General features: G+C 54.4%; 6 protein-coding genes across 6 annotated transcripts; 3 read left to right on the top strand and 3 right to left on the bottom strand.

Moving 5' to 3' along the window:
* Nucleotides 1-119: 119 nt before the first annotated feature.
* On the bottom strand, nucleotides 120-996 carry CCMA1212_003977 (uncharacterized protein; the record flags this gene model as incomplete). Its single annotated transcript, XM_073701304.1, has 2 exons — nucleotides 120-568; nucleotides 639-996. The coding sequence occupies 2 exons, from the start codon at nucleotides 994-996 to the stop codon at nucleotides 120-122; spliced, it is 807 nt and encodes a 268-aa protein (XP_073560252.1).
* A 420-nt stretch (nucleotides 997-1416) lies between these two features.
* On the top strand, nucleotides 1417-4049 carry CCMA1212_003976 (uncharacterized protein; the record flags this gene model as incomplete). Its single annotated transcript, XM_073701303.1, has 3 exons — nucleotides 1417-1685; nucleotides 1750-3722; nucleotides 3804-4049. The coding sequence occupies exons 1-3, from the start codon at nucleotides 1454-1456 to the stop codon at nucleotides 4047-4049; spliced, it is 2451 nt and encodes an 816-aa protein (XP_073560253.1). The 5' UTR covers nucleotides 1417-1453.
* Nucleotides 4050-4816: 767 nt separating this feature from the next.
* Nucleotides 4817-5344, top strand: CCMA1212_003975 (uncharacterized protein; the record flags this gene model as incomplete). Its single annotated transcript, XM_073701302.1, has 1 exon — nucleotides 4817-5344. One exon carries the CDS (start codon nucleotides 4817-4819, stop codon nucleotides 5342-5344), a length of 528 nt encoding a protein of 175 aa, XP_073560250.1.
* A 133-nt stretch (nucleotides 5345-5477) lies between these two features.
* Nucleotides 5478-8460, bottom strand: CCMA1212_003974 (uncharacterized protein; the record flags this gene model as incomplete). Its single annotated transcript, XM_073701301.1, has 4 exons — nucleotides 5478-7573; nucleotides 7642-8047; nucleotides 8127-8324; nucleotides 8455-8460. The coding sequence occupies 4 exons, from the start codon at nucleotides 8458-8460 to the stop codon at nucleotides 5478-5480; spliced, it is 2706 nt and encodes a 901-aa protein (XP_073560251.1).
* Nucleotides 8461-9674: 1214 nt separating this feature from the next.
* On the top strand, nucleotides 9675-11770 carry CCMA1212_003973 (Putative ankyrin repeat domain-containing protein; the record flags this gene model as incomplete). Its single annotated transcript, XM_073701300.1, has 5 exons — nucleotides 9675-10875; nucleotides 10964-11368; nucleotides 11427-11534; nucleotides 11606-11664; nucleotides 11723-11770. 5 exons carry the CDS (start codon nucleotides 9675-9677, stop codon nucleotides 11768-11770), a joined length of 1821 nt encoding a protein of 606 aa, XP_073560248.1.
* An 820-nt stretch (nucleotides 11771-12590) lies between these two features.
* CCMA1212_003972 (uncharacterized protein) lies at nucleotides 12591-14239 on the bottom strand (the record flags this gene model as incomplete). Its single annotated transcript, XM_073701299.1, has 4 exons — nucleotides 12591-12614; nucleotides 12670-13327; nucleotides 13450-13957; nucleotides 14056-14239. The coding sequence occupies 4 exons, from the start codon at nucleotides 14237-14239 to the stop codon at nucleotides 12591-12593; spliced, it is 1374 nt and encodes a 457-aa protein (XP_073560249.1).
* Nucleotides 14240-15103: the final 864 nt, after the last annotated feature.

The following is a 15103-nucleotide window of genomic DNA, read 5'->3' as shown; positions in this document are numbered from 1 at the left end:
ACGAATAAAATGGAATGCAAACCCAGTGCTATGCCATCATGGATATCATGTTATACAGACATGTAGAGATAGGAAAACAAGCCCCCCCCTTTCCAACCGTTCGCCCGAAAGGATCATACTCATCGCGACGGACTCAGCGGCCTGTTGAATCCTCCCTGCCGGTTCATGTACTGCCGATACTCCGACTTCTTCTCCTTGCGCACGGCGCCGACGTTGTTCCCCGCAATCTTCTTCCCCTTGGTGGTGCCGAAGCCGCCAAAGCCCATCAGCGACTGCATGGCAGCCAGCTCGTCTTGGCCTTCGACCACAATGTCGTCGTCATCCTCATCTCCTCTCGTATGCCCGTCGGTATCCATCTCGTCATGCGAGGGCGATCTGTCTCCTCGTCTGGAGTCGCCGTCTCGATCTCGCTCGTCGTCCCGGCGGGAGGGCGAGGGGCTGCGCAGTTCGGTCTTGATAGTTATGCTGGGATGGGGTTTGCGTGAGGTGCTTTCTGGATGGGGACGGGTCGGGAGGGTGGAGTGAGAGGGAGAAGGGGAGCGGCGGCGGTCATCGTGGTACTTTGCTGCTGTTTTTTCGTCATGTGTTAGCACGAGTTGTCCTCCAACGCCAGGTCTTGACGGGGTTTGTCTGCTTACATCGTCTGTCTCTGTCGTAACCATCACGGTCGCCCTTTTCGTCCTGCCGACGAGGGCTCTCCCTCCGATCTCCATCTCGTCCTCCGCGACGGTCCCAGCCGCCTCGATTTCTGTCCCCCCCGCGTTCTCGCCTGTGTTTATCTGGCGACATTGAGCGGTCCTGCTGCTTGTCGCGTCGGTTCCGCGACCGTGATCTGTAGTTTCTTCGATCTCGGCCCCGATCTCTGCCACGGTCTCTCTCCCTGTCTCGGTTGTCCCAGCCGCGCTCGCGGTCTCGGGGAGGGTTCCTGTTGTGACGGTCTGATTCATCCCACATCTGGCGGCTGTCGGGCCGCCTGGAGCGGCGTGGATCGCTCATTCTGAGATTATGCGCAGTAAGATTCCAAGGTCGGAGAGACTGTGATCTATGAGGATGAGCAGCAGTAAAGATGGTTGTGAAGCTGGTTGGATGAAGTTTCTGGAATCGAAATACTACCTAGGTAGGTATGTCAAGGCTGAAGAAATGACAGGGGGTGGTTGAGCTTGATTCATGTGGCTAATGTGGCTTGTGTGGCGCATTGCAAGCGAATGATTGGCCGAGCTGCCATTGAAGCTGCCACTCATCAGCCTTGCAGTGACAACTTACCTTGGGTACCTGGCAGAGCCACTCAACCCACCGTGTTCATTGCACCAAACAAGGCCATTGTCGTCAGGAGGCCAGCATTGCCAATCTCATTTTTCTTTCAGTTTTCAGATGAGGAACGACTCTTGCCTATCGTCTCGTGGACTCTTTACATAGAGCCGAGCTCTGTAAAGCAGCCAAAAGAAGAGGGCAAATGGCCAGATTTGCCCAACTGCTGGCCTCTGTGGCGGCGCTGGCCATTGGCGCTTCAGCCACGGGGAGCGAAACCGTCTTGATCAGCGAAGTTGGCCGTTTGAACAACCAGAGTCTGCTATGGGGTCCGTACAAGCCAAATCTCTACTTTGGTGTGCGGCCGAGGCTGCCTCAAGGCTTGTGGACGGGCTTGATGTGGGGGAGAGCCGAGCAGTACATGGATATTCAGTCGCGTACGTGAAGAGATCAAGTGAGACTGTGACCGTTCTCACGACTGTGGTGCTGATCCGGTGACAGTTTTTCGATACACATGCGAACAGGGCCAGGATATACATGGATATGGCTGGGATGAGTACGATGCGAGAACTGGTGGTGTGCAAACGATCCACGACGAGGGCAATGGCATTGACATCACCACCTCGTTCATCAAGGTTCCCGGGGGGAATCATGGCGGCAGCTGGGCCGCGAGGATCAAGGGAACTGTCCGAGATGATGCACCCGCCGACACCAAGTTCCTAGTGCACTACTACATCGCCCAGGAAGGCCTCGGAGACCTCGAGGTTCAGGGCGAGGTCGAGGACATTGGACTGGGGTTCGAAGGCGATGTTCGATTAAAAGGACACTCCAGTGCGCTCGGAGACTACACCATTGTCGTCACCAAGGGAAGCGGCAATCACCCGACTTCGGACCATGAGATATCAGCTTCACGACGTGGAGACACGACAGTGGTTCGCAGCCTCGGCCTCCCAGAAGAGCACCTGTGGCAGGCCAAGCCAGCAGTCTTCCGGGAGCTGCAAGATCACATTCAAGAAATTCAACAGACTTATACCGACGAGACCCTGCCGCCTCCATGGCAAATGTTCCGACTCAAATCCAAGCCAGGCGGTGGCAACGCTCACCTTGTTCAGAAGACGTTCGAAGGATCGTTCGAATTCGACGTCATCTTCTCATCGGCCTCAGCTGGTAGGGAGCTCACCAGCCACGACGTGACCCGGGAGATTAAGGATACTTCGGAGGCTTTTGGAGAGCGCTTCTCCAGTGTCTTTGACTTGAAGGCGCCTTACTCTGCTGAGAAGTACCGCAAGTTTGGCGAAAGCATGTTTTCTAACCTGATTGGAGGCATCGGATACTTCCACGGACATCAACTGATTGATCGATCGTATGCGGATGAGTACGAAGAAGAGAACGAGGGCTTCTGGGAGGATACGGCTGCCGCCCGAGCACGCCACGCTGAGCAGCTCGAGGGCCCGTACGAGCTTTTTACGAGTGTTCCGTCACGGCCCTTCTTTCCTCGCGGCTTCTTTTGGGACGAGGGATTCCATCTTATCCCGATTGCAGACTGGGATATCGACTTGACGCTCGAGGTTGTCAAGAGCTGGTACAATACCATGGACAGCGATGGCTGGATTCCTCGTGAGCAGATCCTCGGCCCAGAGGCCAGAAGCAAAGTTCCCAAGGAATTCCAGGTCCAGTACCCCCATTATGCGAATCCTCCCACCCTCTTTTTGATCATCGAGGGCTTCATGGAGCGCCTTCGTGGTGCTAACGGCACCGCACCCGCTGGGCAAGAGACGCTCTTATCTCAAGGAGACACTCTCTACAATGCTCACCTAGAGAACCTGGAACTTGGCGGCGATTTCCTCCGCAAGATTTACCCTCTCCTTCGGCGTCAGTACGATTGGTTCCGTAAGACGCAGAAGGGTAGCATCAAAGCCTACGACCGAGAGGCCTTTTCCAGCAAAGAGGCCTACAGGTGGAGGGGCCGAACTGAGACGCACTGCCTTACCAGCGGCCTGGATGATTACCCACGACCACAGCCGCCGCATCCGGGCGAGCTTCATGTGGACCTCATGTCTTGGGTTGGATTCATGACCAAGTCCCTCATCAACATTGCAGATGCACTGGGCCTTGCTGATGAGATTTCTGAGCTTAAGAAGACCCTCTTTGCCATTGAGCGCAACCTGGACGACCTCCACTGGTCCGAGAAGGATGGCTGCTACTGCGACGCAACCATTGACGAGTATGAGGAGCATGCTCTCGTGTGCCACAAGGGATACATCTCGCTGTTCCCCTTCCTGGTCGGGTTGATGCAGCCTGACGATGACAAGCTGGGCAAGATTCTCGACCTAATTGGTGATGAGAGTCACTTGTTCAGTCCTCATGGCCTCCGCAGTCTGAGCAAGCAGGATCCACTGTATGGGACGGAAGAGAACTACTGGCGCAGCCCCGTATGGATGCCCATCAACTACATGGCATTGACACAGCTCCACGTAAGTAATACACAAGAGCGACCTGGCTTATGACATGTTGTACGATGTAGGCGACTAGACAGCTAACGTTTTGTTGTACAGAAAATTGCTACGCAGGAGGGGCCCTTCCAGAGCAAAGCCAGAGGCTTGTACAACAAGCTGCGCACGAATCTGGTCGACACCGTGTTCAAGAGCTGGGAGGAGACGGGCTTTGCGTGGGAGCAGTACAACCCCGAGACGGGAGCTGGCCAGCGCACGCAGCACTTTACTGGCTGGACGAGCCTGGTGGTGAAGATTATGGCAATGGCGCCGCTGGACGAGTCGGTGCCCGTCAGGGATGAGCTGTGAAGTTGGTTATGATGGCGCCCTGAGGACGATGTGGCCACGAATTCTGCCAAGATAGAGCATAGGAACGCAATATTACAGCGACACAATTGAAACAAAAGAGACTTTGATGGGAACGTGTTTCGCCGGACTGCAAAAGTGTAACCGTCGTCGGGCTCGTCGGGCTCTTCCCCCCTTGTTCTCCCTGTGCTACGTGGCACCATGTGAGCTGTCAGGCCGCAATTCTTCCACAGGTAAGGTATGCAGACAGGCCAATATGTCGCTGCAGCTGCATGCAATTTAAAAACGTATCCGCTCGCGACTCGTTGGAAAAGAGACAACCAGAGAGAAGAAGGGAGGGGAAAAATGATTGGAGATTGCCGAGCTGTTGTGCACGGGGCAACGGATGTCAGTTCGCATTTCTTTTCTGGGTGGTTCGCAGGCTCGCTTGAGTATCGAGCATGGCAGGATGCGTCATGTGCTCGGTGCCGACGACACGTCTTGTTCTGTGTGTGAGAGGCGATGAGATGGACGGAAGAGCTTCGGATTGAAGAAGGGAAGCTGAGAAGGGTGGATGATGAGAATTCGAAAGATGACTGCGGATTTGGTCGTGTATAATATATGGATTGGCGAACATGGCTTTAGGGGGGAGATGAGTCGGGGGCCCTTTTAGGCGGTTTTGGTAGGTAGTCTGTATGTAACTGCAGCTAAAGCGATGACTCAATGGATGAGGTGAATCATTTCCCTTCCATCAACCTCACGCCTTGCATGATTGCCATTCTCAGAACACCATGACTATGCTCTCTGGAAAAGCTGTGCAGAATGGCCTCAGCATCAGAAGAGCCAAACAAGACGACGTCCCACGTGTACAGGCCATCATCAACGCCAGCTACTCGAAATACATCAACCGCATCGGAAAGCCTCCTGCCCCCATGCTCGCCGACTACGCCAAACTGCTGGAGACACGCGATGTATTCATCCTAGAGGCTGCATCAGAAGACGAAGGCGGGGGAGAACCTGCTGTCAAAATGGTCGGATCAATTATGCTGGGCGTCACTGCTGAGGGGGACGCCGTCACTGTGAATAATCTCGTTGTTGAGCCGGCGGCGCAGGGACGAGGCTATGGTCGTGTGCTGATGGATTTTGCAGAGGAGTTTGCGAGGGGAAAGAGCTTGTCGAGTGTGTTTTTGTTTACGAATGTCAAGATGCATGAGAACATTGGACTGTATCTCAAGCTGGGCTATGTAGAGACGGGGAGGAGGACCGAGGACGGCTATGAACGAGTCTATTTTCGCAAGCAGTTGGAACGACTAAACTAAGAAGCAGTACAAAAAGCAGACATGTCCTCAAAGAGACGGGCAATCGTATCTGTATCAATCTGATGCCCATCCGCTCCCTCCTCCATCCCGTTCGTGCTCTTGGTCAATCTGGTCGGCACGGTGGGTTCAAAGCTCAACACCTACAGGCCTTGACGTGATCATATACAATGTCTTCGTGCGTGTGCCGCTGGATCCGCTTGACCCTCTTGTAGCGGCGGTAACAGGATTTGCATCGGTTCCCAAAAAGATAGTCGAGCATGCGAACCCTCAGAGAAGGTTTATGGTGGTAGCTGCAGCAACAGTGATGGTTTGGGTGAGACGGGCAACGGGGAGGATGGGTGTGAGAATGTGAAGAATGGACGTAATGAGGCACTCGGTGATGCGGTTGGCGGAGGTGTGCATGATCGACGGTAGGTTCATGTCGAGGTCGCAAAGGTTGGTAGGGATCCGGATGGGCAAATCTTGGATCAAGCTGCGGAGGGTAGTAGTACTGCCGATATTGACCGGGAACCTCGCCCACATGTTCAAAGTTAGGTTCCTGCCTGGGGTATTGCGGGACGGACTCATCAAAGTCTCCGTCGGCCCATGGAGACTGGCGTTGCGGGCGTTGCGCGGCTCTCGAAGCAGATCGAAAGGGGACTTCGAACTGATCGAGAGGGGGGTCTTCTTGGCCGGGGGCTGGCCGACGATGGGATTGGTGTTGTCGAGGAGTTTGCGAGCGAACAGGCTCCTGCTGAGGAGGCTGCTGTCGAGCCGTTGGCGGACGAGGAGTCTGCTGGCGAGGAGGCTGCGCCGTTCTTGGTGTCATGCCCGGAGCAACCCTTGGAGCAGGTCGCTGGGCGGGCTGTACGGGCCGCAAAGGCGGAGGAGGTCCAGACAAGAGCTCTTCTTCAACAAGCGTCTCCTCAAGGGCTTCTTCAAAGGCCACTTCGAATGGCTCAACGTGAGCCCGGCGGACAGGTTGCTGGGGGGGCACGTTCTGCCCAGCAGATTGCTGGCGAAGCGGTTGCCGTTGACGGGGCTGTTGTTGAAGAGGAGTCTGAGTGGTCCTCGACGCGGGTTGCTGGGCGGACTGAGCAGGGCCTGAAGCAGTAAACTCCTCAAAGGGCTCCTCATCAGCCTCTTCCGCAAAGTCGTCATTGGACTGCTGACCGGGGGGCTGTTGGCGACTAGACTGCGGGCGAAGAGGCTGCTGAGCACTCCTTGCAGCAGGCCTTTGAGTGGATTGCCTGGTAGGCTGAGGAGCAGGCTGCTCAAAAGGCTCTTCTTCATAGGCCTCTTCTTCATAGGCCTCTTCCTCAACAACCTCTTCCTCACCGTCTTCGGACGGTTCTTCTTCTTCTAGGTCTTCACCACGCTCATTGACCGGCCGGGGGGGATGCTGCTGGCGAGCATTCGGACGACGACCAGGTTGCTGTTGAGAGGGCCGTTGCTGAGAAGGACGCTGAGCATTCCTCGTAGCTGGCCGCTGGGCTGAGCCCACGGGAGGTGGAACAGCAGGCTCCTCAACAGGCTCCTCATCATATTCATCGTTGAACTCCTCGTCATGCTCTTCAATGGGCCCTTCTTGCGACTCGTCGAAAGGCTCAGTAGCGGGCTGGGGTGGACGCTGCTGGGGACGAGGACTCCGGGGAGGAGGTTGAGCATTGGTGGCTCCCTGGTGAAGGGGTTGCTGGGTAGTCTGCTGATTCGGTCGAGCAGCAGGACGATAAGGGGGGTGAGCGTAGGGAATCTCTGGTTGCGGGGGCTGTCGAGTCGTTCGAGGAGCGCTTTGGTACGGGGTTTGCGGGTACGGAGGCTGCGGATATTGGGCTTGCCGCTGCGGTGGTTGCGGAGTCGGCTGAGGTGTATACGGGGGAGTCTGGTAAAGGGGGGGCTGAGGAGTCTGGTGCGGGCTTTGGGCGTAAGGGTCTGGAGGGTGCGGCTGATAAGGCAGCATAGCCAGGAGACCATCCAGCCCTTGCAAGATTTGAAACATGTGAAAGGGTATGTACGACGACATGCTGAAGGCCTGTTCATAGGCATTCTCCTGGTCAGAGGTCGGCTTGAATTCCCCCTTGTGGACTGTACCCAGGATGTCGGCTTCGTCGCTTCCGCGTGTGATGGCGGATAGTTTGTTGTCAGCGAGGCAGAGGACCATGAGCTTGGGGCTGCTGCTCGACCTTTCATCGCTGGCAGCGAAGAGCTTGGACTTGGCCACATCGATCTTGGCGCTCGAGAACGGGGCATCTAACACCAGAGTAAGCACTGTAGGATGGGGCAATCGAGTGATTGTTCGTAAGCAGGTTAACACATACCTTTCCAGCCATCAGAGCCATGCTCCAGATACTGAAGAGTACCCTCGGCGCCAGCATAGACAAAGTACGAAGCCTCTTCGGCCCGTAGGCAAGCCAATGGAGATCCGGGGGCGGCCATACAAGTTGGCAGCTCCGAAAGCTTCCACCCTCCGCCGTCGTCTTCAATAGCTCCGAGAGAGCCGTCTGGGTTTTGATAGAGAACGATGATTGCTTCATCTCCACAGGAGACGGTCAGGCAGCTTTGCGGATGAACTCGGACGTCGACGTCATCCAGCTCCTCCTCTTCCCAACCAGCATCATCGTCTTCCTCTTCGTCGTCTTCGTCTTCGTCTTCGTCTTCATCCTCAGCGCTCAATGTCTCGGTGAAACACCTGAGCTTGTTGGATTTGTCGACAGTGAAGATTCTCTGAATTGCCCCACAATCAAAGGATTGGCTGGGTCAGCACACTCCCCCGTGTAAGAGAGACCGAAGAGAACATTCTCACCTTGTACTTGAGGAAGACAAGAGGCGCAGAGGTGCCGCTCCTGACGTTCGTAGCGACTCGCACTTTGTCGGTGAGCTCAGGCCCCGTCCACGTCTCCATGTACAGACTGTTGTTCTTCTCTTGGAAGAGATAGGTGACTTTTCCGTCGGCTGAGGGAGATCCCCCGGCTGCCATGAGGAGGCGAGTGACATCCTGGAGCTTGCCCATGGTGACAAAAATGGGTGGTGCCACGGGTGCGGTGGGACAGATGCCTGAGCACGCAGTTCCCAGTGTAAGTGAGGCTCGAACGCTGAAACTCGCGAGAATGGGAGACGGAACAATGTCCCACCACCATGTCTCTGGATCCCTGTGAGCCGGACTAAGCTCCTTTATACGTAGAGGCGCTTTAGCCGGGGCTCCGATACGACACTGTTGTGTCTCGATTGGGTAACCAAGATCTTGGGCTGCAATTGAGCCTCATGGCACCAGCGGGTCCTCCTCCCTCGCCCAGGCTCTCGACGACGCCTGCTCACAGCCCAGCACGTCATAAGGCAAAGGGCTTGTCGGTCCCATGATCAAGCGTTGGGCAAATCATGCCTCCAAGCCTCGATGCCTCGGCCTTTTGGGGGCCGACTTGACGTCGGCAGAGGATGCTTAGGGTCGGTCATATCGTGGAGAGCATTCGCGGAAGAGGGCGCAATCCAGGCCCAAAGGCATCACATCTTTCCTCCCTCCTCTATCCTACCTTGCGTTGCCAGCTGTGAGCTTGCCTCTTTATCCGGACTCGGCTGCCAGTGAGTTGTCGTGTCTGTGAGACATTTGTCTCGGATGCCTTTCCAGAGGTGGCTGCCCTGCAAAGCCGTTCCGATAATGCCTGCAGTGCTCAACCCAGTTCAAGACACGAGCGGAGGTCCCCCCGTGCAACGCGTCGGCCACTATCATGGCGCAAAGAAGCCGGTTTGTGCGTACATTAGATGGTCTGCATGTCGGGTGCGGCTGATATGCTGTATGCCTGCCTGCATACAGCCCGGGCAGCACGATACATGTGTCCACTCGGCGAGGGCGGACGCTTCCACTTGGCATGGGTGCAATGATCTTTTTCAGCTGCAAGGACGCTGCAACACGTCAGTATCGGGTCGGAAGAGGAAAAGGCGCACCTTGAGCCTGCAATCCATGTTCGTCTTCGGTGAGAAGCGATGGGCTGAGCGCGAGCCGATACGTAATATCTCGACTCCATGCTGTGTGTATCCTCCCTGCTCTGCAGGGTTGAGGCTCTGCTGCTGCTTCCTCGGGATTCCTTCTGTGTTCGCCATTGGCATTCTCTTCTCATGCGGCTCCTTTCGGTACTTATAACCCTCATCTGGCCCGTATCTCGATCAGGTATAAAAAGGGCCGGCCGTATTCTGACAGGTCGCAAAAATCAAGCCACACCTCCAGACAACCAGGGTGAGCCATCAGACTCTGGAAAATCGTTTCGAAGCCCTCTCTGCTACCTCTTCTTCAACCAGTTCCTCCAACTTAATCACCACTCCTCCTGTATCATCAAAGCTATTTCCTCGTCTCGGAACAATGACAACCCTCCACGAAGCCGCCGCTCAGGGCAACCTCGAGAGACTTGTATCTCTTCTTGAGTCTTCCAAGGCTGCTGATCCCGAGTTCAACATTGATCAGCCTGATGGCAGGGGCAGGACTGCCCTCAGCCACGCGGCATCAAGGGGGCACCCTCACGTCGTCCAGTTCCTGCTCGAGCAGGGCGCAGAGGTCAACGCCCAAGATAAAAAAGGCCGAACGGCGCTCTGGCATGCCGCTCAGAGCCATGCCTCCGTCAGCAGACAACAGCGGATCGCTACCGTGGAGGCTCTTCTTGAAAAGGAGGCCAACCCCAATATCCCTGCGTCTGATGATGACTCCACTGCACTCTCCAAGTTCGTCGAGCATCGCGAGCCTGCCGCCATCAAGCTTCTACGGCACTACGGCGCCTCTACGAAGCATCAAGTCAAGAAAGGCTCCGAGCCCATGAGCGTTGAGGATCTCGCAAGGGCTACCAGGGATCCCAGCGTGATCGACGCCATAGTGCTGGAGCCGGGACAAGCTTCGAGCAATGACGGGGTCGTGGTCGAGGTTGTCCACTATGTCCTCAGGTCGATTGGATACATGAATCAGAGGTTTGGGGGCGTCATCAGCAGATTCTTCGGCATCGGCGGCAACATGTACGCCCCCCTCAGGACTGATGGCATGCATGCTTCCCCCAAGGTTGGTGACATTCACGCTCTCGAGCTCAAGGCACACGTTTGGTGTATATCGTGTATACTGATTCAAATGATTTGGCAGTTCGTACCTGGGGAACAAGATGGCAGTGACTCCGACAGCGGCATAGACCTCCCTCATGAAGAAAGCAGGGCCGAAGCTCCCCCAAGCAGGATCTACGGCAACTCGGGCACCGACGCCTCTCTCGGACTCGGGGACGTTGGTGACTTTGCCACATTGGCAATTGGAAGGGACGAAGACGACGACGAAGACGATGCCCATGATGTTCCTCTTGTGTCAGAGATTTCAGCAAAGACCACGCCGGCGCAGTTCCACGCAGGCATGATGAGATTCATCGACGATACTGGCCTGGGTTACTTCTTTGCGGAAGGCGACAAGTTCTTGGAGAATGTCGCCGTGAAGGCAGCTGAGCTTGAGGGGCGAGAGGACGAGGTGCTCAATTCCAAGGAAGACGTCCAGGACATAACGAAGCTTGCACTCTATCAGCCAGTCTTTTACTGCGGTAAGTTGAATGGACTGTCATCCCTTCTCACCCCACACAATGTATCACTTGACCACCAATACATACTAATGATTATTGATCCCCTTAGATGACAGCACCTCTATGAAATCAGGCACTCGCGCTCGTGACCAGACTGACCTTGTTCGACGAGTTGCACGAATCTCTACTCTACTGGTCCCCGATGGCTGCGGAACAGGACTGCAATTCATTAACAAGAAACGTGCGCTGGACGATAATCTCAAGGCAGAACAAGTCGAAGAGATCATGCGCTCAGTTACGCCTCGTGGCAACACCAAGATTGGCACCAATCTCAAGCGAAAGATCCTCGATCCTCTGCTTTACGACGTCGTCAACAAGGGAGAGAAGTTGCACAGGCCTCTTCTTGTCTCCTGCATCACAGACGGCTGTGCTACTGGCGAGCCTTCAAGCGAGTTTAGGGACACCATTGTCAGCTGCGTTGATTTCCTGGAGAAACATGACTACCCGCGTACAAGTCTGTCATCATGCCTACCAAGCTATGATGTGCTCTTCAGTGCTAACAGCATTAACAGCTGTGCGATTTCAAATCAGCCAGATCGGCAATGACTCTGGTGCCGAATCCTTCCTCAACCAGCTTAGGGATGATCCCGACCTCAAGGATGTGCTCTTCTGCACTACAAGTTAGTAATGTTGACGTTACACAAAACCGATGACAGATACAGAAGAGCTGATGTGAATTCTCAACCAACAGAACGCCTCGACGAGGAGTACAAGAAACTCCACGAAAACGAAGAGGATCTCGAACGATGGGTACGTCGGGTCAAACAAGTCTTCAGTTGCAACGAACGTGAGACTAAGATTAAAACAGCTCTTGCAAACGCTCATGGAACCAATCTTGAGTTTCGGGCGCAACTAAATCACCTATTCATACGAACTGTCTTTGTGTCGACATTAGACACTGAGAGACGGGCTCAGGGGGAAAAAAAAAGGAGGGGGAGGGGACTTCTAAGAACATTATGAGGCGCTGGGAGTCGGATTTGGGTTGTCATCTGTTTGAGACATTCCTTGGATTTCTTTCCCGTTCGTTGTCTTCTATTACTCTGTTGGTTTCTTTCAAGTCAGTCTCTCCAATTTGATTTCTTTTGTCCATCTACTGTCTTTTTTTTCCTTCTACTACACTCTTTTCCCTCTTCTATTCTTTTGTCGGCGCCAAAAAAGTTTCGAGCGAGGACTGTGTCAGGTGGAACGGGACGATAACTTGTGACATAGTTTAATGATAATGATTGGTTATCTTAAGAAGTCGGCAAGTTTTTGGCTTTAAACCTTGAAATTGGTAGATTTGATACAAGACTGGTGTTGTGTAGCTCAGTGACACGCCCCCTTATCACTGGAGTTATCATTGTCATGAATTCTTCCATCACACTGCTATTTCACGTTATTCTTGGCAGTAGGACCTGAACCAAGTGCCTGATATTTCCATCCTGCCCCTTTCTGCTCCGATATTGCAAGTCCATCAAATTGGCCCAATCGGCAAGCATCAAACATCACTAGACGCCCGGCAACCCTGCTCATAGATCGTTGCAGTTAGAGCAGGCAAAGCTTGATATTGATTGTTTAACTCACGGCTACCGCCGTGGTCATGCTGCTCTGTTTCGTGAATCTATCCTATGCTTAAATACTCTGCAAATATCTCTAAATCAAATCCCTGACGAACCTCGCTTCTAGGCCGTCCAGACCTACTCAATCCTGAACATACTCTTCTACGAGCAGCGTTAGCTCATCAACTATCCAGGGTTAAGAACGCACAAAACTCACCCCCAACCCGCTGTCATCTCCCTGATCCGCAAACGACACTCCCGCAAACTCAGTCATTCCATCCTGCACATCGTCCTCATCCCGATCGTCATCGTACAACCTCAGCTCCTGATTGCCAGTCTCGTTCCCCACCGGCAGAACAACACGAACCAGCTTATTCCCAGACTTGACGGTGACCCATGTCTGCTGCCTGCCAGACTTCTGACGCTCCTGCAGCCTAACGAGATTGACCTCTTTCAGCGCGCTCACCAAGACAGCCTTTTGCCTCTTGGGCTGCCACTCGACCCAGCACCTGTCCTTGTCGCCCCAGCCAGGCGGCTTGTGAAACCGAAACGCCCACAGCGGAGAAGCCTTCGCGGCCCAGCTCGGGGGGATGCTCGCCGGCAGGATATCAAAGCTCACATTGTCCTGCGCGGCCGCCGCCTCCGACGAACCCAGAAAGACCTTGGCGAAGTCGCAGTGCGGAGAAAAGGCGAGGTACGTGTTGTGCGTGGGCTGCTGCTCCCCGTTTGTCGACGACGAGGCCTTCTTCTTCCCAACGGCGCAGAGCCGCCGGTTGAAGAAGCCTACGTCTGCCCAGCGGCAGATGTTGCGGAAGACTTGGTCGGTGATTCTGGCGCCTCTGCTTCCGGAGCCGGAGGACTTGGGCCTCATGTTGCTGGTGGATTGACGGGGACTCAGTTAGACACAAGTTTCAGCGAAGTATAGATGATATATATCGTCGCCCGCCTAAACCCCCCTGGTTTTGAAGGTCATTCTTTTTGCCACCACTGAACTTACTGGACACCTACTGCCATTGCCTGGCCACCGTACGGGATCCAAACGGGCGATCCGCTCATCCCAGGCTCCGTCGGTGCTTGGTACTCGAGCTGGGCTGTAACCCTCTTCAAGGGTCCGGAGCTGTGGAGGAGGCCCTCGCCACCCGTTTCCCCGTAGCCATACACGCGCACCTCTTTGGGACTCTGCAGGGTCCCGTTGGAGCCGAGCGCAAGGCTCAGCCCCAGACCCTGCCTCTTGGGCTTTTTCTTTTCGTCCTTGGCCAGCAGAATGACGCCGTAGTCGTGAATCGCTCTGTCGTCGGATCTGGGCCGCGTCTCGAGCATGTCCAAATACTGAGGACAGATCTCAACCTTGGTCGCAAGCTCTGGCTCATTGTCTGCGTAAATCACCATCAACTCTTCAGCACGGACTTTATTTCCATCGATGAGGTTATGGGCAGCCGTCAAGATGACGTCGAACGTGGGAGAAGGCAGGTTGACGAAGAATCCGGTGCCGTGTCTTGTGCTTGCTGCAATTTGATAGCAAAAAAGTCAGTCACAGTCCCAAGCGCATGGTGGAGATGATGTTGCTGTGCAGATCGGGCGTGATTGTCAGGAGTCTCCTCACCGCCAAACTTGAATTGGAGCCTGACGATGGTGTTTCTGAGATCAAAGTTGTCTCTGTCGAGAATGTTGAGGATCTCGGGCTGTGCGTTCTGGGCGCGGGTTCGGTGTCCGTCTTCGGCCGCCAGGATGCGCGGGTACTCCATGATGGTGTCCGAGGCAAAGTCGAATTCTAAACGGTAGAACATGTTCACGGGGGGGCCGGCCAGAGCTTTTTGAAGATTTTAATGCCGCGAAAAATAAAGAAGAGAGAAAATCATGGTTGCAAACCAAACCTTCTTGCCAGACTATAGGAGGCCATCGGATGCCCGCGCAGCCACTGGCCAAATGCATCGCTGCCCAACAGTCAACTTGTGACAAACATTTCAGCAAATAATCTCACGAGAATATATATCGATTGGTGTCATTTGGTGACTCTCGCCATGGGAGTCTCTCACTTGTGGTTTTCAATTGGTATATTTGTCACCGAACGCAGCCACACCATCGTCAACACCATCGTAGTGCCGCATTCTGAACACTCTTGGCTGCGGATGTCGGCAACCCGCCCTCCCTCCATGTCCCCTGTTGCAACTTTTCTTCTTCCATCTTCCATATGCATGGAATAGATGGCGAGTTCGCAGCTTGGTCTTCCTGTAATTTGAACCCACCCTGTCACTTTGACAACTTCTCTTCCTCCCGCATCGCTCCGGCAGAGCCTCATTTCCGCTTGTCTTGCGTCTTTGGCTTTTGTTGGCTATCCGACGGCTTGATTATCTGTCATATCTGTTACCTAGATTGCCGTAGTCTGATAAAGCTAGATGAATTGCTGCAGGCAGACACGGCCCATTGCGGATCCCCATGCCATGGTATTGACATCCATACGCTTCTTAATCATAGTGTGAGTACTGGTGATGTTCATCAGGATTTCCTGATCCTTATCAAGTCTGATCCTTCGGAGGTATTTCGACGCGGAACCCTTTCCGCCTGTTTAGCTAAGAGATCGAGTCAGCCAGACCCCTGAAATGCAGAGCATAGAGAGGGTCATCGCCACGATAGAGCCAACTCAACACGGA

This window comes from Trichoderma ghanense (assembly GCF_004382785.1).
Source record: "Trichoderma ghanense strain CCMA-1212 chromosome Unknown scaffold_3, whole genome shotgun sequence".
NCBI classification, from domain to species: domain Eukaryota; kingdom Fungi; phylum Ascomycota; class Sordariomycetes; order Hypocreales; family Hypocreaceae; genus Trichoderma; species Trichoderma ghanense.
Note: the sequence above shows the minus strand (reverse complement) of the source record. Positions and strands in the feature narration are given on the sequence as shown.